This window comes from Solanum verrucosum, unplaced genomic scaffold (genome assembly GCF_900185275.1).
Source record: "Solanum verrucosum unplaced genomic scaffold, falcon-dt-bn FXZP01000188.1, whole genome shotgun sequence".
Lineage (NCBI taxonomy): Eukaryota > Viridiplantae > Streptophyta > Magnoliopsida > Solanales > Solanaceae > Solanum > Solanum verrucosum.
Window position 1 is genome coordinate 51,913 of NW_026020409.1, and position 26,589 is coordinate 78,501.

At 41.0% G+C, this 26,589-nt stretch overlaps 1 protein-coding gene and 1 pseudogene across 1 annotated transcript; one reads left to right on the forward strand and one right to left on the reverse strand.

Annotated features, from left to right (window-relative positions):
- Positions 1–1,716: 1,716 nt before the first annotated feature.
- Positions 1,717–2,207, reverse strand: LOC125840585 (uncharacterized). Its single transcript, XM_049519556.1, has 2 exons — positions 2,145–2,207; positions 1,717–2,049 (listed from the first exon to the last, which is right to left on the reverse strand). The coding sequence occupies exons 1-2, from the start codon at positions 2,205–2,207 to the stop codon at positions 1,717–1,719; spliced, it is 396 nt and encodes a 131-aa protein (XP_049375513.1).
- Positions 2,208–6,287: 4,080 nt separating this feature from the next.
- On the forward strand, positions 6,288–24,655 carry LOC125840586 (uncharacterized; annotated as a pseudogene).
- Positions 24,656–26,589: the final 1,934 nt, after the last annotated feature.

A 26,589-nucleotide genomic window follows, 5' to 3' on the forward strand; every position in this document is an offset into this window, starting at 1 on the left:
CCTTCTTTGGCGAAGATTTAGATCTTTTTGGGTAAACACATATTTCCATCTCTTGTGATCGGTGAAAACATCAACATGGACCCCATACAAATAATGCGTCCAAATATTTAAGGCAAATACAACCGCTGCTAATTCAAGATCGTGGGTAGAATAGTTCTTCTCATGAACCTTTAGCTGCCTCAAAGCATAGGCAATCACCTTACTATTTGGCATAAGCACACATCCCAAACCCACTCTAGAGGCGTCACAAAATACTACAAAGTCATCCATACCTTCCGGTAAGGTCAACTCTAGAGCGAAAGTAAGTCTATCTTTCAACTGTTGGAAACTTTTCTCACAAGCTTCGGACCATATAAACTTGGCCTTCTTTTGAGTCAAGGCCGTCAAAGAAGATGCAATGGAGGAAAACCCCTCGACAAACCTTCTATAATAACCGGCCAAACCCAAGAAGCTTCTAATATATGTCGGTGATAGATGTTTAGGACAACTCTTGACCGCATTTGTCTTTTTTTCTACCTCAATACCCTTGCTTGAAACAATATGGTCATGGAAAGCTATGGACCTTAACCAAAACTCTCACTTACTAAACTTCGCATAGAGTTGTTGGTCCTTGAAAATTTGCAATACAATCCTCATTCTCACTTCTTGAATAGATCAAAATATCATCTATGAACACAATTACGAACATATCAAGGTATTGTCTAAACACCGTATTCATCAAGTCCATAAATGCCGCCGGAACATTAACCAAACCAAAAGACATAACCAAGAACTCATAATGAGCATATTGGGTTCTAAAAGTTGTTTACACAATATCTTCTTCTTTAACCCTCAATTGGTGATAACCCGACCGGAGATCAATTTTAGAGAAATAACTTGCCCCTTGAAGTTGATCAAATAAGTCATCTATTCTTGGAAGAGGATACTTTTTCTTGATGGTTACTTTGTTCAATCGGCGGTAATCAATGCACATACGGAGTGAACTATCTTTCTTCTTAACAAACAACACCGGAGCACCCCATGGAGATATACTCGATCAAATGAAATTCTTATCCAATAAGCCCTTTAATTGTTCCTTCAACTCCTTAAGTTCCATCGGAGCCATTCTATAAGGAGGAATAGAGATAGGTTGGGTATCGGGGAAAAGGTCAATCCCAAAGTCTATTTCTTTTTCGGAAGGAACACCGGGTAAATCATCAGGGAAGACATCCAAAAAATCTTTTACAATAAGGACCGACTCAAGAGTAGGAGTTTCAGACTCCACATTCTTCACTCTAACAATATGGTAGGTACAACCCTTCGAAATCATTTTTCTAGATTTTAGGTAAGAAACAAATTGACCTCTAGGCATATAATTTCCCCTTGCCACTCAAGAATAGGCTCATTTGGGAATTGAAATTTGACCACTCTAGTCCTACAATCAATAGAGGCATAATAAGAATGCAACTAATACATACCCATGGCATCGAAATCTATCATGTCAAGTTCTATCAAATCAACCAAAGCAACTCTATGGGACAAGGAAACGGGACATCTTCTATAAGTCCTCTAAGCCACCAGAGAATCACAAACAGGGGTAGAGACAGAAAAGGGTTCTAATAATATATTAGGAAGCATATCAAATCTCATAGCTACAGAAGGAGACACAAATGAAAAAGTAGCACCCGGATCAAGTAAAGCATACACATCTGGGGAACTCTCTTAATCACATGTACTTTAGAGAGCATAAAAATGGTTTTGCTTAGGAGCATTTCCACCCGAACCACTTGGACCAGATAAAGGGTCGGGTTGAGCCCTACGACGACCATCTCCATCATTCTTGGCAACCAAAGGACAATTTCTTATTTTGTGATCAGTTTTTCCACACAAAAAAAAAACATTAGAGCCCGCTAGACATTTCCCTTCATGATTTCTCCCACATTTAGCACAAGTAGGCATAGGAGGCCTATTACCATCTCCTTGAGGTTTTGGGTTAGACACCCTCTCATTAGTAGGCCTTGAAGGATCACTTCTCTTTGCTGGAACCTTGAACGACCCCGTCCACTGGACCTAGCATGTTAATAGTTACCATCATCCATTCTTGCTCTCTTTGCCTCTATAGATCTTTCCTTGAGCTTTTCTTCCTCAATTTATTGGGCATGCACCATAAGGCGAGAAATATCCATGTCATGAAAAAGCACAGTGGTGCGACACTCTTTGACTACCATATCGGACACTCCCAACACAAACTTACTCATCTTGGTTCTACGATCTACCATAATGGAATGAGCATACTTGGATAGTTGAGTTAACCTCAAAGCTTATTCTCTTACACTCATATTTCCTTGCCTAAAGTTTATGAACTCAAGTACCTTGGCCTCTATAATCTCTAGAGGGAAGAATCTATCAAGAAATGCACTTTTGAACCTTTCCCACTCTTTAGGACCCACTTCAACTGGCCTTGCTCTTTCCACTGATTAAACCAAATCTGAGCAACCCATTTGAGTTGGTAAGAGGCTAGCTCCGAGTTCTCTACCAGAGTCACACCCATGATAGCAAGTACCTTATAGACCTCGTCGATAAATTTTTGAGGGTCTTCCTCAAGTTTGGAGCCATAAAATTTGAGAGGGTTCATTCTTGTGAAATCCCTCACTCTTGTCACCACCGTACCCACACTTAGGTTCATAGGGGCTACAACCTCTCTATTATCTTGTGCCATCATGGCTTGAGCCAACACTTGGAATGCCGACCTAAACTACGCATTAGTCACATTATCATTCAATAGGTCAATCAGAGTTTGAGGAGGAGCTTAGGGAGGAACCTCTTGCTCAACATTGCCTTCCTCCAGCCTTCTAGCATTAGCCCTTCTAATAGTCATATACTAAAAACCATCGGGCACGGACTAGGAAAAAGACTTATAGAGTTAAACTCCATGGAACAACTTAAAGAAGTGAAGAAGTGGAATTTCCTAAACATATAATAGCCTCCTATTCATAAATGTGACACGCTTCAGAATTATGAACAAGACTCTACTAGACGTGGTTTGAGATATCCTAGAACCATTCTAAACCTTGTGCTCTGATTAACAAGTTTGTCATGACCCAAGGGTACCCCATAGATTTAACAAGGCATATAAGACCCCGAGAGGACTCATACAAGCCACTTAGCATATCATAACATAAAGTAACCAGAACACGACGATCATTATAAATTCATGAATTAGAAATGCTGTAATATACTCTTTCCCATAACTTCTCATACCAGACCAACCCACTAAAATGCAAATAGGGATCAGAAATGTGGTCAATATCACGAAGAATAAAGAGATACCGTCTATACCCAAATAAAAATTGATGTTTTCGAAATGAGTGGGAATTAAAACTTTTCAATACAATCAAAATCTTTTATTAAAAGCAAGCGGAAGTCTAACTTGACATTGTCTCCAACCATCTAAACATAAGAGAATATAAATCTTGGTATGCAACCCATACAATAGTCTCAAACATAAAAGAGAGACATAATGAGATAGGGTGATCCAATTATCGAATACAATGAGGACTCACCAAAGCGTCACTTCTCAATCCTCTAGGAACCTAACCACACATGTGTTAATTGGGGACGCCGGACCCTACATTTGGTAAGAATGTAGGCAAGAGTATATGTTAGTACAATCAAGTACTATATATGATAGCTAGCATAAACAACATAAACATAAGCATAAGGCAACATAAGGCATAAGGCATATGCATAATCAATACATATAAAGCATCATAATGAAAGATGAATACTTCCTTAAGTAACCTCACTTATCCTTATCCAAGACTTAGGTCATCTGCCTCTAGTGAAGCTTACATCATGGAAGGCATAGCTAGCAACACTCCAAGCAATCATCATCATAACATAAACACATTAATCATACTTACTTTTAAAGACATGGGGATTCGCCTCAATGCCTAGCTCATAAAGTCTAATGGGTATTGGCCTCTTGTCTTACTTACTTTTAGATTGTGGGGACCCACCTCCACAACCTCATCATATGATGTGGGTGATATATCAGATATTTTTAATACATTTCACTTAAGAGTTGTGTGAGTTTAGGGCCATTTTGTATTAGAATTAATGTTTATTGTGTTATATTTGCAGGAAGTAGGCTTGGACAAGGTCGAGAGGGATGACAACTGAAATTCTGTAGAAGGAGCCACCCACAAAAGTGACCTACGGACTGTAGGTCCAGTCACAGTCCATCGTGGGAAGGAGTGGAATGATCATCAGGGAAATCTAACTAAGTGTGGAGCCATGGAGGCTAGTGACAGAGCGTAGGTCGACCCATGGGCCGTCCTGCACATTCGTCGATGAGATCAGAAATTTGAGTTCCAGTACCTGATGAAAAATTCCAAGTGTGGAGCCACGGAAGGGGACCCACAGACTGTAGGTCAACCTACTGTCCATACTGCACACCCATCGTTTGTATCTGAAAGTTGATCATTCTAGCCTCTGTGGAAAAGTTCTAAGTATCAAGCTACGGAAAGGACCTATGGACTATAGGTCTAACCCAGTCCGTAGGTCAGTCTCATCGATTGAAGCGCGTCCAGAAGTTTTATTTCCTTATTTTGTTTCCTTTTTGTTTAGGACAAGTTCATATATAAATAGGGTATGTTAACCTCGTTTTTGGGGGTTACACATTATTGTTTACTTTTAGTTCTTGGTATTTTCTTGGGAATTAACTTGCAAACTTTAGCAATTTGATTTCCGAATTTTGGCTTATAAAGATTTTGGCTTTGAATTTCAATTGGAGATTACGAGTTTTCTCTACTCATTATGTAAGTTCATGAATTCCTCTTCGAAAAATATGAATTGTGTTCTTCCAAGCATGAGTAACTAATTCCACAACTAGGGTTGTGGGAACCATGAGCGATTAACAATGTATGAATAACAACTAAGTAATTCTTAAATAGTGTTGATGCATGCATTGTTAATTCTTTCGCTTAGAAGTCTTTTTAACAAGTGCACGCGTTAGAACTCGCCTTATTTCTACTTGCCAGACCAAGAAGGTAGTTAATAAGAAAAGAATTATCAACAGAGATTTAGTGTGATACTATCTAATAGTTTAATTTCAATTGGTGCGAGGGTGAAAACTAAGCCATACATTAATGTGATGTCTAATCTGAGGTAAAGGTAAGGGTTAGTAAGTTATACACACGTAGCCGGACCAATGCGTGGAGTGAAATTCCCTATTTGGAGAACCAATCACTTAGGGTTACATATCTTACCACTTTGCATGTGATACACTAGGAAAGGATTACTATTATTAGTACTACCACGTTAAGAGCTTATGGGGAACATATACACCCTAGTTTCTCTCTCTCATTGATAACAACAAAGTTTGAATCTTTCTCACTTGTTCCTTAACAACAATCAGTTATTTGTTTCACAACCCCCCCCCCACTCTACTTACTTGTCTCAAAAATAAGTTGACTAAATGAATATAATAGTGAGTTAAGTTTAAGCCTAAGCCATATTCCTCGTGGGATCGACCCCAACCTACTAGTTGGGTTCTTTATTTGACAACGATCGCTTATACTTTTTTAGGGAGGTGTAATTTGAGCGTATCAAATTTTGGCGCCGCTGCTGGTGAATAAGGCTTTTAGATTAAGTTTAACTACATTATTGAACTTTAGTCAATTATTTCCTAATTTTATGTTTACTTTTGTTTTTGTTTCTACAGGTTTCTACTCTAGTGTATACCAAGTACATAGAGTCGAGGTGAACCATTGACCCCATATGATCCAGAGTTGACCAAAACTTTGCGAAAGATGAATAATCAAGGGTTCCAAGTCAATCCAATCAGAGAAAATCTAGGTGATGGAGTTGAGTTGTAACCTCCTAGGGTTGTTAATAAGCACGCTCAGGATCATGGTGGTAATTTACTAGGAGATACATTGAGGGTGCAAAATCTGCCAGAACCAAGGCTGTAAGATAACTACAGGGTCAAGTTTAACGCAGTTGAATCAGAAGGACCCATTGTTCTCCCTCTACTACCTCCAGGGAATACATTCGTAGTGACTAGTAGTCTGATGTAGATGCTTACAACGAGGGGTTTGTTTGCTGGTATGGCTTCGAAAGATCTGCATGGGTATATGGCCAAGTTGAGGAGTGTTTGTAAGAGTTGTATGGGGTGACCAGAGTTGGATATGGACATCATAGGTTTGAGAGTCTTCCCTCTATCATTGACCAGAGATGCTGTGATCTAGTTTTCTAAGCTTCCATTCAACTCAATTCATATATTGGACCAATTGCACAAGGTGTTCATGGCCAATTACATCCCGTTGTCTAAGAAGCTGAACCACAACGATAAACTTAATAGTTTCATGGCACTACTTAGAGAGTCTGTGAGTAGTTCATGGGATAGGTTCACTGCATTAATAAGAAGTGTTATGAATCACCGTATTGATGATGAGTCACTGAAGGAGTATTTCGATAGAGGCCAGGATGAAAATGGTAAAGTTGTTCTTGATACTATCGCTGGAGGATCATATGGTGAGTGCACTTTTGAGGAGATTGCTGAGAAACTGGAGAAGATTTCCCAAAACAATAACTCATGGAGCACTCGGAAGTCAGACACTAGAAGAAGAACTTTTACAGTTCAATCTGCACCTAGTAAATCTATCGATGACATTCGTGAGGAGATGGCTCAAATAAGGACAGAACTTGGGTTGGTATTAAAGCATGTAAGCGGAGGTCCAGAAAAGGTAAATGTGGTGAATTATTTGACTAGGAATCCACCACCAGCGGTTGAGGAATGTTACTATGAGGAGGATGCATACTTGTGAATGATCAGACATGAGGTTTTCGAGCCAATGCTCAAGGTTCCAACTCGGATAATTGGTGCCAAGGGCAAGGAAACCAAGGTCGGAACTATGACAACTACAACTGAGAGGGTCAATATGTCTGGGATGGGAACTACAATCGTGGCAACAACTACAAACGGAACAACTATGGCAACAAAAATGATAGGGTTGGTCCTTATGTTCCTCCTGCAAATCGGGAATCTGGCAATAGAGAAGCTGAGGGTAGTATGTCATGGATTGAGTATATGATGCAGAAGATGATGAAAAGGTTTGATTCGACTGATGAGAATGTGAAGGATATGTGGAATGACTTGTCTGGAATTGGTCAAAAAGTTGATGCCCATGTTGTGTCGATAAAGCAACATGAGCAATAGATGAATCAGTTGTCCACTACAGTGAACCCTTGTCATCCTAGCACACTTCTTAGCAACACCATCCAAAATCCAAAGAACGATAGGCACTGTATGGTAGTCACTACTTGAGGGGGTAAACAAACCATTGATCGACCTATGTTGTCTGAGGTTGAAATTGTGGTTGAAAAAGATGATGATGAGATTGAGGTTACTGGAGAGTCAAAGAATGCTACAGAGAAGGAAGCGAAGATAACCCAAAAAGTTGTCCCCATGCCTAGACCTCCACCTCCATTCCCACAGAGGTTGGTAAAGAAGAACGAAGAAGGAAAATACCGCATGTTTATCACTATGTTAAAACAGCTTTCCATCAATGTTCCGTTGATAAAAGCTTTGGAGCAAATGTATGGGTATGTGAAATTCATGAAAGATTTGGTGACTAAGAAGAGGGCCGTGAGTTTTGAAGATAATGATAGGTTGCAACATTGTAGTGCTATTGCTACTAGGTCACTTATGCAAAAGAAGAGGATCCTGGTGCTTTCACTATTCCTTGTACCATCAGATTGTTGCATTTTGCGAAGGCATTGCGTGATTTGGGTGCTAGCATTAATCTGATTCCATTGTCTATTTACAATAAGTTGGGGTTAGGGGCTCCAAAACCGACTACGATGCGATTACTCATGGCTGATAGAACTGTGAAGAGGCCCATTGGTGTTCTCCAAGATGTACTTGTCAAAGTGGAGTCTTTTATATTTTCGACGGATTTTGTTATACTTGATTGTAAGGTTCCCATTATCCTTGGGAGACCATTCCTTGCTACTGGGTGCGCCTTGGTCGATATTGAGAAAGGGCAGATGAAGTTCCGATCGAATAGTGAAAAGGTAACTTTTAATATATGTAGGTCCATGAAGTAGGAAAGCAATCTCAAATCAGTATCAGTGGTGAATCATATTGTTGAGCGAGGTTCTGATGTGTCTATTGAAGAGAGGTTGGGTGTTGATGAACTGGCAGCGGGAATGATGAATTTTGAGGGTGATGGTGTTGAAGACTATGATGAATTGGTCGCCACACTTGATAGGTTTGGATTCCGTTCCAAACCAAAGAAATTGGAGTTAGATATCAAGAATCGCGACTCTCCACCCGCAAAACCGTTGTTGAAGAGGCTCCAAAATTGGAGCTTAAGGCTCTACCATCATATTTGAGGTATATATTCTTGGGGAGAGATGGTACTTTACCGGTCATCATTGCGGCATATTTGAATGTGGTACAAGTTGAGACATTGGTTTCTGTGTTGAAAAGGTTCTAGCGAGCTATTTGGTGGACGATTGCAGACATTATTGGGATTCCTCCTGGCATGTGTTTTCATAAAATCCAACGCATGCCGAATCACAAGCCTACTATCGAGCACCAAAGAAGACTAAATCCCCCTATGGAAGAGGTAGTGAAAAAGGAAATCGTCAAGTGGTTGGATATTGGAGTCATTTATTCCATTGCAGATAATAGTTGGGTTTGTCTTGTTCAGTGTGTGCCCAAGAAATGTGGGATTATTGTGGTTCCTAATGCGAAAAATGAGCTTGTTTCGATGTGGCCTGTGAGTGGATGGAAAGTATGCATGGACTACCAAAAATTGAATGCTTGGATAGAAAAGGACCATTTCCTTATGCCGTTCATGGATCAGATGTTGGACTGCCTTGTCGGTTAGGGTTGGTATTGTTTTCTTGATCATTGTTCGGGCTACAATCAAATCTCCATTGCTCCGGAAGACCAAGAGAAGATCACCTTCACTTACCATTATGGGACATTCGCCTTCAAATGAATGCCATTTGGTTTGTGTAATGCTCCAGCGACCTTCCAGCGTTGCATGATGTTGATATTTTCAGATATGGTGGAGGACACTATTGAGGTATTTATGGATGATTTCTCTGTGGTAGGTGACTCATTCGATGGTTGTTTGGATCATTTGGCCGAGGTGCTTAAAAGGTGTGAAGAGTGCAATCTTGTGCTCAATTGGGAAAAGTGCCACTTCATGGTGAAAGAAGGGATAGTTCTTGCGCATCGAATTTCTGAGAAGGGTATTGAGGTTGATAGAGCGAAAGTCGAGGTAATAGAAAAGCTTCCACCACCTATCTCTGATAAAAGGTGTTAGAAGTTTTCTTGGGCATACAGGCTTTTATAGGAGGTTTATCAAACATTTCTCCAAAATTACGCACCCATTGTGAAAATTGCTCGAAAAGGAGTGTAAGTTTGATTTTGATGATGCTTTTCTGAGAGCATTTGGAGAGTTGAAAGCAAAGCTAGTTTCCACACCTATCATTATTTCACCGGATTGGGAAAACCGTTTGAAGTGATGTGTGATGCGAGTGGAGTGGCGCTTGGTGTGGTATTGGGACAGAGGCGAGAGAAGATTCTTCATCCTATTTACTATGCCAACAAAGCTCTAAATGTGGCTCAAAAGAACTATATAGTGACTGAACATGAACTCCTTGTTGTGGTTTTCGCATTCCAGAAATTTTTATCCTACTTGCTTGGTACTTAGGTCATAGTGCGTACTGACCATTCTGGATTGAGGTACTTGATGGCTAAGAAGGATGCAAAACCGAGGTTGATCTAATGGGTATTGTTGCTGCAGGAGTTCGATTTTGAGGTGAAAGATAGAAAGGGGACAAAAAATCAAGCTGCTGATCACTTGTCCAGATTAGAGGAAGAAGCGATGCTCAAGCTAGGAGATGGGGCTGAAATTGATGATGCTTTTACAGATAAACATGTATTGGCTGCTTCTCATGATCTGATTCCTTGGTTGGGAGACTTTGCTAACTACTTGGCAAGTGATCTGGTTCTATTGGATTTGTCTTCTCACCAAAGGAAAAAGTTTATGCATGATGTGAAGAAGTTCTTTTGGGATGAGCCTTATTTTTTCCGTATTTGTGTTGTTGGGATTATTCGTTGTTATGTGCCTAAGGTTGAGATGATGAGTATACTAGAGGCGTGTCATTCTTTGCCTGTTGGTGGGCATCATAGTGGTATTCAGACTACACATAAAATTTTGCAGTGTGAGTATTACTGGCCTACTATCCACCAAGATGCTCATGATTTTGTCAAGTCTTGTGATCGTTGCCAAAGAGAAGGAGGAATTTCAAAGAGGCAAGAGCTACCTATGAATCTGATCTTAGTGATTGAGTTGTTTGATGTATGGGGCCTTGATTTATGGGTCCATTTGTGAGTTCACATGTGATGAAGTATATTTTTGTTGCGGTTGATTATTTTTCGAAATGGGTGGAAGCAATTGCGCTTCCAAGCAATGAAGGTAAAAAGTGTCACCACATTCCTAAAAAAGAATATCTTCTCCAGATTTGGTACACCTAGGGCTATTATCAGTGATGGAGGTTCCCACTTTTGTAATAAGTTGTTCAAGGCGTTGCTAGATAAATATGGAGTCCGCCACAATGTAGCCACTCCTTACCATCCAAAGTCTAGTGGGCAAGTTGAAGTGTCTAACAGAGAGATAAATAAAATCCTTGCTAAGACTGTGAATGCAAATAGAACCGATTGGTCAAAGAAGCTTAATGATGCTCTATGGGCCTATCGCACCGCATTCAAGACTCTCATAGGTATGTCTCCCTACCAACTTGTAGATGGGAAGTCTTGCCATTTTCCGGTAGAGCTAGAGCATAAGGCTATGTGGGCACTAAAGAAGTTGAATTTGGATTGGGGCGCCCATCGAGTCAAAGAGTGAATGACATGAATAAGCTTGATGAGTTTTGCCTAAAATCTTATGAAAGTTCAGCCTTGTATAAGGAGAAGATGAAGAAGTATCATGATCAAAAGATTGAACAGCGTGAATTTGCTGTGGGTGATCTGGTGCTTCTATTCAACTCAAGGTTGCGCTTGTTTCCTGGCAAGCTCAAGTCTAAGTGGACCGGGCCAATCATAGTCACTCAAGTCTTCCCACATAGAGCGGTCGAGCTCGAGAACAAGGTTCAAGGTGAATGGGTAAAGGATCAAGGTCTACACGGGGAGAGAGGAGAATGTGCAAGAAGTGATTGAGGCCTACTATCTTGATGAAGTCTAAGTAATCAAGAGGCATGCGTCGTGCCGCGACGTTAAATCAAGCGTTGCTTAGGAGGCAACCCAAGATGTACAATCTAGCCAACTATAGGTTTTTCTTTTCGATTTAGGAGTTTTCTTTATTTATTTGAATTTATGTAAAAAAAAATTAGATAGGTGTTTTATTACTGTATTAGTGTTGGCTAGATATAGCACAGGGTCCGTGTCTAAAAAGTATCCAGAAAATGTTAAAAGAAAGTCATAACGGTTGCTACATGTGAAGGGATAAAATCAAAATCTGCAGAAAAAGGTTGTGCAGAGGTCTACGGACCCCATCAACGACCCGTGGTTCCATCCACAAACCGTGAATGGCGTTTGTAGACCCCAGATATGTATCCTAAATTTTTTGAAGTGTTGAGTGACCTACAGACCTGACCCACAGTCCATAGGTCGACCCACGACCCGTAGACGGGTCTCGTGGGTCCAAACCTAGGGTTCTGCTGACCCAACCCATACCCCCATTTAATAAAATCTCTTCATTTAAAATTCATCCCCCCACTACCCATATTCCCTCCTAACCATTTCTAACCCCTCCAAATCCCAAAACTTCATCATTAACTCCCCAAATCACTGTCCTCTCCCATACATATCCTCTACTCTTCCATAATTCTCCTTCTTCTCTCCCAAAAATCACCCCATTTCCCCTACACAAAGAGTTCTCGATCCGAGTTTGGTGTCAAAGACTTGTCAAAGGGTCTAAGGAGTCTATTGCATCCCACAATCACCCACTTCCATTACTTGTTATGTAAACGACTTCACCAAGACTTTGAATTTATTGTTCATTGTTGTAATATGAAGTCAGGAAGTGGATCTTGACCTGGGGTGGTAAGTGTTGTGTGTAAACAATGATTTGTATTCTAGAAACACCCTTGGGACGATAGAATGTGATGGTGTTGTCTTTTTAGTTAAATAACTCAGGGTAAATGGTCTAAATGACAGTTTTGACTTAGGGTTTCTAGTTTCGATATGTTAATAAGCCATATTGTATGTTAAAGGAACCCTAAGTATGACGAACTACCATATATTGTGTTGAAATGCATAATTAAAGTTGATTAATTGATTGGTGGAAATAATGAGTATAGTGAGAAACATGTATGATACCTGGCACAGAACAGACCCACGAGACCCCGTCCACAGACCGTAGGTCAATCTACGGACCGTAGGTCGGTGATATTCGACATAATCAACTAACACTATTTCAGTTCAAGTTCTAAATGATCGTGTTTAGTGAAATAACCCAACCAAGGGTTGGGATTGTTCCCACAGGAAGTGGTTTTGAGAATTAATAGAAAAATAAAATCAAGTTCTAATTAGTCATAGCTATAAATATTAACAAATAAAAACATACTAAATCTAAGGAGTGACGCAAGCGTCAATTATCAATGGGGGTTTGTATTAATTAACAACTAAAAAGGGCAAAAATACAAGGAAACTAGATATGGAGACGGGATTCTTGGGATGTGATAGGAATACGACTTAAACTAGACTGTCGGGTACATGATTTTGATAGTAAATTGTTGAGCATTTGTGACTAGGCTAGATTATAGTGGGGGTAAATTCTCTCCCGAGCAACTTACCCCGAATCAACTCGGTTTCTCTCGAACTCTGAGTTGCCGCATTAAGCACACCTTCCGCCTTAGCGCATTCACTCTCTCGAGCTGAATGTGTGGGAGAAGGACTAGGATTCACTCTCTCGAGCTGAACCCATGTCGACCCAATACCACCGACTATCAATTTAGTAGTCTTAGTTTCATGACCTCTCTCTCGAGCAAGCCAAAAATACTAAGATGAAATCATATTTGCAACAACAATCCCATTAAGTTCATACACAACTACTAAACGAAATCACCTTTAAACAACAAATAAACCATCAACAAGCAAGACCCAACAGATAATTTAGTCCATATTCACAAAATCACACCCCAAGAATTGGGGTTTTAGCTAGACATGTAAAAGAGATAAAAATTTATACCAATATCAGTTTCCATCAACTGGGTATGAAGAATTAAGTCTTCAAACACGTCAAGAGTGAAGAATCTTCGAGACCCACATCCAATTTCTTGGAGTTGAAACCCTTTGAATCTTCAAGGTCTTAGAACAGAGTCTCCAAAAGCCTCTAAAACTTACACTCTCTCAAAACTGTAAAAAGTTCGAATAATAGAAGTGATACTAAACTAGAAACTTAAAACAAGTATTTATAGTGTTTGAAAATTTATGCTGCGGAGGACCATTCGGCGCAGTTAGTCGGAATAGCCGATACACTCGTCGATCCGCCTTTTGGTTGATTTCATCACCTTCTTGCTTTAGCCTTTAGCTTCTTTGCGTTTTGGGTCGCTGGGCGATATGGTACTGCTTCGTGGAACCGCTCGGTGACACACCAACTGCTCCATTTCATCTCCAACTTGATCTTTCACTTCAGGGCTTAGCACACTAGAACAAAAGGCGATCTCCAGTCCGATCGGCGACTCGCCACTTGGGCTTGATGATCTTTAGGCCTTCATTTCTTCGTTCTTTTCAGCTGCCTTTTTCCTTTTTGCCAAGTAGTGTCCATGCTTTGCCTCAAACTCCAAATACCTAATACTTAAGGGTTTACATCAGATGTTGAGACAAAATATGCATTTGAGGACACTAATTCTATCAAAATATAGCCCTAAATGAGTCCAATTTGTGGACTCATCAACACCCCAAACTTAAACTTTTGCTTGTCCTCAAATAAAACTCAAGTTCAGCAGTTCAAAAAGGATGTCTTAAACAGTGCTACACAAGACTCAATCATGAATGGACACAACAAGACTCAACTTACTCATGCACATATAAATTGTTTACTCAAAGATTCAAGTTGTGACACACCATTATCAAAGATTCTCAAGCTCACTATACTTGCTTCAAATGCAAGTTCGAGCTCAACAAAGGTATTTGAATGCCCTCACACAAAGAATAATTCCACATTCACACTCAATGGTTTAATCAGTTAAAGTTTTGGAATCAAATGCAATGCTCACTCTCACAAAGAAGAACACAATGCATGCTTTCACTCATAGGTTTGCCCGTATTTTCCAATCAACAATTGTTCCCGCTCACTCAAGATCAAAAAATTCTTTTCAAGGCTTGTAATGGGGCTGAGTGCAAAGGTATGAATTTTTAGGTTCAGTGACTTTCATCCTCGTAAAGTGTGGTGCTTTCAACAATCCCTTTTCTCTTCTATCATCATTTTCTTTAGTGCTCATAAGTCATCCCATTATTCACTTCCATGAATTGTTTGGAACTTCCATTCTTTTTTGCATTTTCATAACTTTATTTCACAACTTTTTCTTTTTATTTTTCTCTCTTTTTTTTTTGTATGGAGGGGTTCCATTTTTTTTCAACACCATGGGTTAAAGGGGACTTTTCTTGCACTTCTTGACTTGCCTTCTCTTTTCACCACACCCCCAACTTAGGCTTTTGGCCTAAGTTGGCTATTTGATCGACCACAAATCAAGAGGATTATAGGTAGCGGATTGAGAAAGGTCATGTTTTCATCAAGTTTCTTCCAAAGAAAGGTAAGGCTCAAGGGGTGTTCAAAAGAGGTTCACACACTCACAAGGTAGGCCACAAAAGAGGTATATGTCAAATTGGCTCAAACTCTTCAAAGTTGCCTAAGATCATTTCAAGAGATAGCGTTACCTAGTTGACCGGACCAACGGGGAAAATTCTAGGAGTTATCATGCATGGTTCACAGTAAGCTCATCACACAAGGCATCGACACCAAAGTTAAACAAAACTCCACACTTTCGCTAGTGTGCAACGCTCATCACAAGAGAATTAATTCGATAATTGGCTAGTCACAACGAGATGCAAAGAGTTCACATATTGACTATGTAACTTCACTTGGTCTCATCGTAGCCGCACACTCATGTTCATTCGATTATGAGCACTATTTGAGTCATCGATATTGATCAAAATCGAGACTCAAATTTTCTAAAGAACAACCACATTCCACACGAACAAGAGGTGGCAAACATTTAATTTTTTTTGGAAGGGTCAAAATCATTTACAATTTAAAATAAAAGGAGCCACAAGCTCAAACATCCACAAGAAGCAATGTAAAACACAACATTATGATTCCCAAGCCAACCAGAATATAACACACAAAGGTGGGCCATACCCCACCACAATTAAAAATATATGTCCTCAAATGCAAATAATAATATCCAAAAGTGAAAAGAAATAAAGACAGAGAGGGAGGTAAAGAGGAAATCCTGTCTAAGCAGTCGCTCCATCTGTCTGGGCATCAGTGCTTGATGCCTCACCCTGAGCCTTGGCATCAGTGCCCGAGGTCACCTCAGGAGGAACATCAGTGCTAGCTTCACCAAGTTCTGTTCACTATGAGTCTGCCAGAAAGACATGCACCACTCTGTAGAATCCCCTGGGCCATGAAGGAATATTAGGGTCCAGGGTAATGGTTTTCCTGGCAGAAGTGGGCCTTTTGCCCTTGTCTTTCCCAGTAGTTGTGGGTAGTTTCGAAGCTTTTCCTTTTGACGTAACTGCATCCTCCTTTATCGCATTCCCTTTGGACTTCTCTTGAGCTAGCGTTATTCTTTCAGCAGCTTTAGATTTAGTCATGTCTGCAAAATCTTGAAGAGAAGTTATAGAAACTTAAATAAAAGCACATTAGAACTATTTCGGACAGACTCGCCAAACTAGAGGGCGACTTGCCAAATTTCTTGGGCGAGCTAGATTGAGCTCGCAGAAGGGATTAGCTCCAAAATTGCAGCAAATAGGCGATGAGTAGACCACATGGTGTGTTGCCGTTAGATTTCGGTGAACAAGGACAAGCTTGCTGAAAGTTCCAGTGCACAAAGGCTAAGGGGTGCAGATAAAGGGCGAAAGAGAAGACTTTCGGCGAGTCGCCGAATGCTTTTGGCGACATCAAGCTTGTCACCGAAAGTTAGAGAATCAATCATCAAATAAAGCACAAAATCTAAAACGAGATGGGGGCATTTGGCGAACTGCCAAGTGGTTCGACGAGCTCGACCCAGCTCGCCAAACAGCCCAACATGCCTATTTTCAACCCAACTTCTCGAATTCAACCCTGCAGCCCCCCGAAAATAAAATCAAAATCAAAGCACACACAAGTACAATGAAGGTAGGACCCATAACACCCAAACACAACCCCTCAAATTTTAATCCAGTTTAAGGCATGCAATTACGGGAACTCAACAGTCACAACTACTCGAGCAAGATTATCAAATTAAATCATGTATGTAAACAACCTAATCCTATCAGGCAAGATCAGAACACTTTAACAAGATCAGGCTCTTGCAAATGAGTATAAATTTTGATAAAATAAACTCAGGGCATAGAAAACTAACCTTTGGTGTCAACAAAGAGAAGATTAAAACGCTAGGCGACAATGTAATCCAATCTCGAGCACAAATCAACACTAAAAATACTCTAAAAACGTGAAAATATAGGAACTAGCGTGTGGGTATGAGTTTGGGAAGATAAAAAGTGATGGAAAGTCAATGAGTTTGAAGTTTTTAAACCTTTGGCCTGCAAAACCATCCAGTTTTCGCCCATTCAGTGATATTAGTCGAGCTCGCCTATCATCTCGACAATTCACCGATTGTTCATTTACCTCGTCGAATTTTACAGACCCTCCAATGAGTGTGGGGGTCCCAACGGCGGTCTCCGTCGAGATCGCTGACATGATCGGTGATTTGCCAATAATTTCCCTAGGCTCGCCGAGTTTTACAGACTCCAATTTGAAGATGTCTTGAGTCAAACGACAGATTAGGTTGGGTTCGCTGACCTCTTCAGCAACTCACCAACTGGAACTGTTTCTCACCACCCTGCGCTTTTTCGAACACTTTCCGCACTTCAACATGTACAAACAACACACCTTTAATAGAAAGCAATAAGGGGTTTTGGGTTGCCTCTATAACAACACTTTAGGTAACGTCGCGGTACGATGCAAGTCCACCTTCAAACCTCATTCTTGGGGTTAGCCATAGTATCACTAGGCAAATCCCTTTGCTGTCTCAGATTGAGATGAGACGATATATGACCCATTTGGGAGGTGACAGTCTGGCTAAGGGTGGACACATATTATTTTATTTCTTTCAATATTTTGTCTGACCCTTCAACTTTGTTGAGGATACGAGAGAGCATTTCCGCAGACCTACCACATTCTGAAACCTTTGTCCTTTGGCGCTCATGGGGAGGCACATACATGTCCTTCTCCCCATCCTTCCCGTTAGGGTTTTGGTCCCTCCATTCCCTGTCACGATCCTTCCAACCATCCTCTCTAGCCCAACCTTGGTTACCACCTTGCCTCCGGTAGTTTGAACAATAACCACCGCCTTGGTTGGCTAGAAAATTTACCTCCTCATTATACAAGGCTTCAAACTTCGTCTCCTCAGGATTCGCACACCCGACCCCCACGATATTGACACTATGGGCACCAGCCCCCATGACATTTTTGGATAAAATGTCAAGCTGTGTCATGATCTTGGCCATGTTTTGGTCTCTCTCATGATCTTTTTCTATTTGCTGCTTAGATAGATTGAATGTGAGAGGGGAGACTTGGTCTTCACTAGTGTACCACGCTCTATTTATAGTCGTCATGCCATCTAAAAGTTGGGCTGCTATTGCATATGGTTGTTGCATCAAGCCTCTAGGTGAATGTTGGTAAGCAACACATTTGTTTACCGAGTCCAGACTTCGGTAAAAGTACTGCAGCAAAACGTTGTCGGGCAGACCATGAGTTGGGCATTGGAGCACCAACTTTTTGAATTGCAGCCAAGTCTCATGGATTGGCTCACCCTTTAGACATTTAAAACTCTGAATGTTGTCCCAAAGAGTCATCATCTTCAAGAGAAGGAAAAATCACACTTGAAATGTGTTTACCAATTCCTCCCAAGATGTGATGGATTCACGTGGCAACTCCGCCAACCACCTGCACGCCTCTCCCATCAATGAGAAAGGGAATAACCTTAACCGAACTGACTCCTGAGAGATGTTTTTGAAAGAGAAAGGTCCGCACACATCCAAGAAGTTTCGAAGATGCTCGTGAGGATCCTCATGAGCCAATCTACTGAAAAGTCTCTTTAGTTGCAAAAGTTGCAACATATTGCTCGTTATGTGGAACACTGCATTTCCCTCGGCTGCAGGTAAACAGATGGCCCCAATACCTCCCATGAGATGGGGATTATTAATGTTGGGCTCTTGGACATCGTTAAGATTTCTGATGTCGTATTAGTGGCCCAGCTAGCTGCCGTTGCTGCCATTAACACTCATGCTTCCTGCGGTCAACACAAACAATCAAAACAAAACTAAAAATTAAGTAAGTAGAACTACAACTAAGAAGAACAAAAACTTTACTAAACTACCAATTCTCAAATAATACCACTCCCCGGCAATTTTGATGTTTGACGTAATCAACTGACACGATTTCAGTTCAAGTGCCAAATGATCGCGTGTAGTGATATAACCCAACCAAGGGTTGGGATCGTTCCCACATGGAGTGGTTCTGAGAATTAATAGAAAAATAAAATCAAGTTCTAATTAGTCATAGCTATAAATATTAACGAATAAAAATATATTAAATCTAAGGAGTGATGCAAGCGTTAATTATCAATGGGGGTTTGTATTAATTAACAACTAAATAGAGCAAACATACAAGGAAACGAGATATGGCGACGGGATTCTTGGGATGTAATAGGAATACGGGTTAAACTAGACTATCGGGTGCATGTTTTTGGTAGTAAATTGTTGAGCATTTGTGACTAGGCTAGACTATAGTGGGGGTAAATTCTCTCTCTCGAGTAACTTACCCCGAATAGACTCAGTTTCTCTCGAACATCGAGTTGTCGCAATAAGCACAACCTCCGCCTTAGCCCATTCACTCTCTCGAGCTGAATGTGTGGGAGAAGGAATATGATTCACTCTCTTGAGCTGAACCTATGTCGATCCAATACCACCGGCTATGAATTTAGTAGTCTTAGTTTTACGACCTTTCTCTCGAGCAAGCCAAAAACACTAAGATGAAATCGTATTTGCCACTAATCCCATTAAGTTCATACACAACTACTAAATAAAATCACATTTAAACAACAAATAAACCATCAACAAGTAAGACCCAATAGATAATTTAGCCCATATTCACAAAATCACACCCCAAGAATTGGGGTTTTAGCTAGACATGTAAAAGAGATAAAAATTTATACCAATATCAGTTTCCATCAATTGGGTATGATGAATTAAGTCTTTAAACACGTCAAGAGTGAAGAATCTTCGAGACCGACGTCTAATTTCTTGGAGTTGAAACCCTTTGAATCTTCAAGGTCTCAGAACAGAGTCTCCAAAACCCTCTAAAACTTAAACTCTCTCAAAACTGTAAAAAGTTCGAATAATAGAAGTGATACTAAGCTAGAAATTTAAAACAAGTATTTATAGTGTTTAAAAATGTTGTGTTTCGGAGGACCATTCGGCGAAGTTAGTCGGGATCGCTGATACACTTGGCGATCCACCTTTTGGTCTATTTCATCGCCTTCTTGCTTTAGCCTTCAGCCTCATCGCATTTTGGGTTGTTGGGGATATGGTACTGCTTCACAGAACTGCTCGGCAACACGCCGACTATTTGATTTCATCGCCAACTTCATCTTTCCCTTCAAGGCTCAGCACACTGGAACAAAAGGCGATCTCCAGGCCGATCGGCGACTTGCCACTTGGGCTCGGCGATCTTCAAGCCTTCATTTCTTTGTTCTTTTCAGCCGCCTTGTTCATTTTTGCCAAGTAGTGTCCATGCTTTGCCTTAAACTCCAAATACCTGAAACTTAAGAGTTTACATTATATATTGAGACAAAATATCCATTTGAGGACACTAATTCTATCAAAATATAGCCCTAAATGAGTCCAATTTATGGACTCATTAGTCTGGTCCGTGGGTCTGCTGCACATGAAATATTCACAAAGTTTGGAACCACGAAGGTGGACTACAGTACGTCATTCCATTGAAAAACCGTTCTTCACATCCGTGGTTTCCATTAGAAACCCAAGTTCTGTGAACTCTGACCTACAGAGGTAACCTACGGACCATAAGTCCATCCACGATCCGTAGGTACCCACCGTAGGTGGACACTACTACTACTGTCTAACATTTTTTAAGTTTTTGTTTTGTTTCGTTCCTTGTTCTAAAAAATTTTTGAGTGTGTTATTCGTTTGTTTTGGTACTAACTAAGCCTCCACAGGTACAATGGATCCTAAGAAAGCTCCGACTTACGCCGTGAAGAGCAATTTGAAATCAGTGGCATCATCTTTTCGGTTGATTGATGAGGATACTGATGCGGAGACTGAACCTGCACAAGTCCCACCTCCTACTAGGACATTCCCCACTGCACTACGCACTACACGGAATCAAAACCGGTAGGTGATTTTCGACGTGGTCATTGCCCCCAGTCTGATGAGGGGGATACACCGATCGGTTCACCGGCTGGCTCTGAGACCGCATCCAGCTCCAGCTCTAATGGTACCACCACCTCATCCTCCGAGGCTACTAGTGCGGGGGATATTCCTGTGCCACCAAACACCGATCCTGAACCAGTTGCTGAGGAACCCAATAGATGGTGTGTAAGGGGTCAGTTTCACATATACAGAGACGCACACATGCTGAATGAGGAGGAGAAGATGGCTCGAATAGTCACCGAGGAGCGCCGGGTTCTTATAGGTAGCCTCCACACCACACCCGCCATCCATGATCTCTTCCATAGGCACAGGTGCGAGTGGATGGCCCGTAGTCCAGGGTCCTTCAGTGAGGAGATAGTCAGGGAGTTCTATGCATTCTACGCAGCCACCCTCAGAGGTTTGATTGAAAGACGGGCCAAGCCCGCCCCTAGGCTACACTCACGTCTACACTAGTTCGTGGGTATTCAGTTGACATATCGGAGACCACTCTCTGCAGGTTTCTCTATGGTCCAGGCCATATTCTGCCAATCAACACGGTCGAGTTTGACTATCGCTGGGAGATCATTAGGAGTGGGGCATTTTAGAGAAATGTTGAACAGAGAGAGTCCCTTTTGTGCTGGTTAGCCCATCATCTTGCTTCAAACGGAGAGCGCGCCGAGTGGGTCAGCACCCTGATCGTGGGTATCAAGAAGGCCACCCTGACATTTGTGGCCAAATTGTTTTGGTTGTTGGTGCGGAACTCGGTGTCTCCTACTCAGGAAGATAATGTGCTCATATGGGACTATGCAGTCATGGTTGCATCTCTAGTTGCTGGGATGGAGATCGACTTTGCCTGCATGCTGATTGTGGAGATACATAAGAGGGCCACCACCACCTTACCCTTCCCATGCCTTATTTTTACAGCAGCGCAGGGATGATAGAGTATAGATTTGGCACTGTGGCAAGTTGCTTTAGGCGACCAAGACTATAGATATCGGCCGAATCCGGGATGAGGCCAATGCAGCAACACCTCGCAGAGAGTCACAGGTTGAGGTGACACCATTGGGAGCAGACTTGGTAGAAGATGTGGAGAAGATGCAGGGTGAGGAGCTTTCCCCTCCAGCCACTATTGAGGATGCACCGGCTTCCCAATCTCCGGCCTCTAGTCAGGCCCCTAGCTCTTCCGAAGCCACTCCCTCCTCAGGGTCTGTTGTCGTGCCCTTAGCTCATGTCCAAAAGTTGGAGGCCCAGATAGCTACCCTGCTTGAGCATGTGAGGCCTTGGATGCAATGTACGATAGCAGAGTCCGAGGCTAGGATTGAGCAGATGATGTAGCACATGATGGACAAGATGGTCCAGGCCGTTCATAAGCGCCTGAATGCCTTCGAGTTGACAGTCCTAGAGCGACAACCTCCACCACTGATGTTTGTGCTTTCCAGATGGAGTTAGCTAGTCTCTGGGATCATCTTGACACCCTCCTCGCTCCACCAAAGACTGAGCCTGAGTCTTCCCTCACGGCACCGGTTGATAATAGGATATTGGATGCATTATTCAGAGATGAGGTGACATCACCTCCTTCTTCCCGTCATGCTGGAAAGCTCCCCCGCTATAGTCAGACTTCTGATGACACTGAGGTTAGGAGATTGAGGCGGCTTGGAGGGCATTCATCGTTGATGAGGAGTCGCGGCAGCAACGGGCTAGGGAGATGGGTGTTGGTGCCTCTAGCAGCGTGAGCTCTACCTATGGTGAGACAAGAGTTGATGTTAGCACTACTGAGGGTGCTGAGATGGTATATGTGGGCACTATTGATGGTGACCCGAGTGTTAATCTAACGGGCTCCGGGAAACTGGACCTACCCGTTTGTTGAGAGGTCTTCGGCGCAATGCGCCACAAGTTTGCTTCACCCTATCCTTTATGTTTTTACTTTAGTTGCATTGGGGACAACTGCACTCTATTTTACTAGGGGTGGGGTAAATGGATTGTGAGTGATAGGTTGAAGTCTGAGTAACCCAACTCATAATCCTCTATTGGGGTTTTCTTGCTTGTGTTCTTTTCCCCCAAGAGACTGTTTTAATTTCTGTTGACCTGGCATGTGTAGGAATGTATGTGTAGGAGTAAGTAGAAAAATGAAAGCATGATGGCATAAAAAGCATAAAAAAATGACCCCTGTCCAAAAATGTTGAAATGTGCTAGATCGATAGTCTTGATGAGTTGAATATGTTGGATCTCAATGTGACATGACAAGGAATCGATTTGACCTCTTGACTTAAGCTAAAACTTGAAGTGGGTAATCTGATAATCTGATAATAAAATATTGTGCCAAGAGTGTGTGAGAAAAATTGAATGTTCAAACAGTTTGTGCCAATCTAGAACTTGCCTCGTTGGTCTTGCTAAGGTGATCTAGGCTAGAAGTTGGGAAGTGATCAAAGGCCCTTGTTCAAATTAGTCTACTTTAGCCTAAAATGATCCGACCAAATGAAATCAATGTTCCCTTTTGATCCAAATAATTGAGTCTAACATAGACCATTTCTTTTGATTCACCTAACTCACCTTCCCTTATATAATTGTCTTGGCCCCAGTCCCTCCTTGGACATGTGCACCTCTAATTAGGCCAAAAGCCTAAGTTGAGGGTGGCTAAGTCAAAAGTTACCTTAGTCTTGGTCCTGGTCCAACATCGGATATTGTACACCTCAACTAATGTAAAATCCATAAGTTGAGGGTGGCTATGAAAGAGGAAACCGAAAGAAAAAAGGGTATGAAAAGAGTTTTGTGTTGAAAAGAAAAGAAGAAAATATAGAAAAGGATGTGACTTTGTGCAAAAGAAGCAAAAAGTTGATAAATAAAAGTGCTGGAAAAAAAAGAAAAAAAAAGTGAAAGAAAAAGAGGAAAGTGAAAAATAAGAGCCGCAAAGTCAAAAGTCACATCCATGTTGAAAATAGTCAAGGGAAAGAAAGTAATATGCAAGGATGTCAAATATAGGTTGAGAAAAGAGGTAAAAAGTCAATGTAATGTCAAGGAGGGCAGAAAGTCACTATCTGACCCTGAGCCTACGTTACAAGCCAATAAAGTCCTACAGTGATCCTAGCAACTAGTTTGGAAGTCTAAGTAGTGAAAATAAGGGCAAGCCTATGAAATATACCACTAACTGTACTTGAAGTCACTTCTGAGCGTGAGTGTTGAATGAATCCTTATACTCAAAATTCATATTCATTGTGTGAAAAAGGGATTTCGTCTGAAGTGAGGGAACTAGTGGCATTGTTGGAAAATTTGTACCTTAGTGATGCTGAAAAGTGCATGTTTTGGTGTCTATTGTCGATCTGTGTCATATTTTGATCTATATGAGTTAGCTTGATTGAGTTTGAATGAAAAGATTTTCACTAGAAAAAAGGAGTCGGGATAGATTGCCATGTGATTGCTTGAGTTTGAATGTCTGCTTCTACACATGTATCGTTTAGAGTCTTAGTGTGTTGCTTGAGGATAAACGACAAAGTTAAGTTGAGGGTGTTGATATACCGTGAGTTTACAGTATTTTTAATACATTTCACTTAAGAGTTGTGTGTGTCTAGGGTCATTTTGTATTATAATTAATGTTTATTGTGTTATATTTGCAGGAAATAGGCTTGGACGAGGTCGAGGGAGATGACAACTGAAATTCTGCAGAAAGAGCCACCCACGGAGGTGACCTACGGACCATAGGTCCAATCACGGTCAGTCGTGGGTATGCGTGGAATGATCATTAGGGAAGTCTGACTAAGTTTGGAACCACGGAGGCCAGTGACGGAGTGTAGGATGACCCACGGGACATCCCACACATCCATCGATGAGATCAGAGATTTGGAGTTCCAGTTCCTGATGAAAAATTCCAAGTGTGGAGCTACGAAAAGGGACCCACAGACCGTAGGTCAACCTACGGTCCGTACTACACACCCGTCTTTTGTATCTAAAAGTTGAAGGTTCCAGCCTCTGTGGAAAAGTTCTAAGTATCAAGCTACGAAAGGGACCTACGGACCGTAGGTCTAACTACGATCCGTAGGTCTAACTCATCGATCAAAGCCGCGTCTAGAAGTTTTATTTCCTTATTTCGTTCCTTTTTGTGTAGGACAAGGTTTTCTATAAATAGGGTATGTAAACCTCGTTTTTGGGGTTAGACATTATTGTTTACTTTTAGTTCTTGTTATTTTCTTGGGAATTAACTTGCAAACTTTAGCAATTTGATTTACGGATTTCAGTTTATAAAGATTTTGGTTTTGAATTTCAATTGGAGATTACGGGTTTCCTCTACTCATTACGTAAGTTCATGAATTCGTCTTCTAAAAATATGAATTGTTCTTCCAAGCATGAGTAAATAATCCACAACTAGGGTTGTGGGAACCATCATCGATTAATAACGTATGAATAATAACTAAGTAATTCTTGATAGTGTTGATGCATGCATTGGTAATTCTTTCGCTTAGAAGTCTTTTTAACGAGTGCACGCGTTAAAACTTGCCTTGCTGCTACTTGCCAGACCAAGGAGGTAGTTAATAAGAAAAGAATTATCAACATAGATTTAGTGTAATACTATCTAATAGTCTAATGTCAATTGGTGCGAGAGTGAAAACTAAGCCATACATTGCTGTGATGTCTAACCTGAGGTAGAGGTAAGGGTTAGTAATTTACACACACGTAGCCGGACCAATGTGCGGAGTGAAATTCCCTATTTGGAGGACCAATCACTTAGGGATACATATCTTACCACTTAGCATGTGATACACTAGGAAAGGATTACTATTATTATGATTACCGCGTTAAGAGCTTATGGGGAACACATACACCCTAGTTTCTCTCTCATTGATAACAACAAAGTTTGAATCTTGCTCACTTGTTACTTAACAACAATCAGTTAATTGTTTCACAAACCCCCTCCCCCCCTTTACTTACTTGTCTCAGAAATAAGTTGACTAAACGAATATAATAGTGAGTTAAGTTTAAGTCTAAACCATATTCCTCGTGGAATCGACCCCAACCTACTAGTTGGGTTCTTTATTTGACAACGATCGCTTATATTTCTTTAGGGAGGTGTAATTTGAGCGTATCAGCAGGTACTCGCCTCCACATCATTTCATAAGGAGCGTGGATACTCACCCCCATGTACATTTATCATAGTAGGAACATGGGGACTCACCTCTTGTTCAAGTCTAAGGAGTAGGGGAATCGCCTCATATCCTTTCATTTGGAGGTCAAGGGTAATCACCTCTAGCCTCATCATTCATATACCATTTTAGTGTAAATTCATTTTAGGTGAGCAATCTTTTCAACCTTGAATCATTCATGTGAGTAAACCTTGAATCATTCATTCCATCATGCTTATCAATTCATTATAGGAATATCTCTTCCATTTCTTAACATTAATAATCAATAATTCATAGTCTAGGCTTTACTCTCAAGCACTACATCTTATGATCATCATCTATGCTTTACTCTCAAGCGATTAACATCATGTTCATCATATATGCTTCAATCTAAAGCAATTCTAGTCATAAACCATCAATCCTATAAGGAGATATCTAACCCATAGAGTTTCCCTCACATGTCATCAACCCACTATATCAATTCAACCCTAAAATCATAGGATAGGCATGAGTACATGTAATTTCATCCTAAATGCATGTAATTCTATCAATTCAATCATAAACAATCACAATCCACTCAATTGGATCAACATTCATCATAACCCCCAACAATGGAAGAAACCCTAACTAGAATTGGGGATATTCTTCTTCAAATTGTGGAATTCTAGAGGACTCCATGGGAGGAAGGATCCCATGGATGAAAAATAATCATAACTTAGTCACAATGCCCTCAAAAGCTTGAAAATTTGGAGACTTGACCTTGACCTAGCTTCA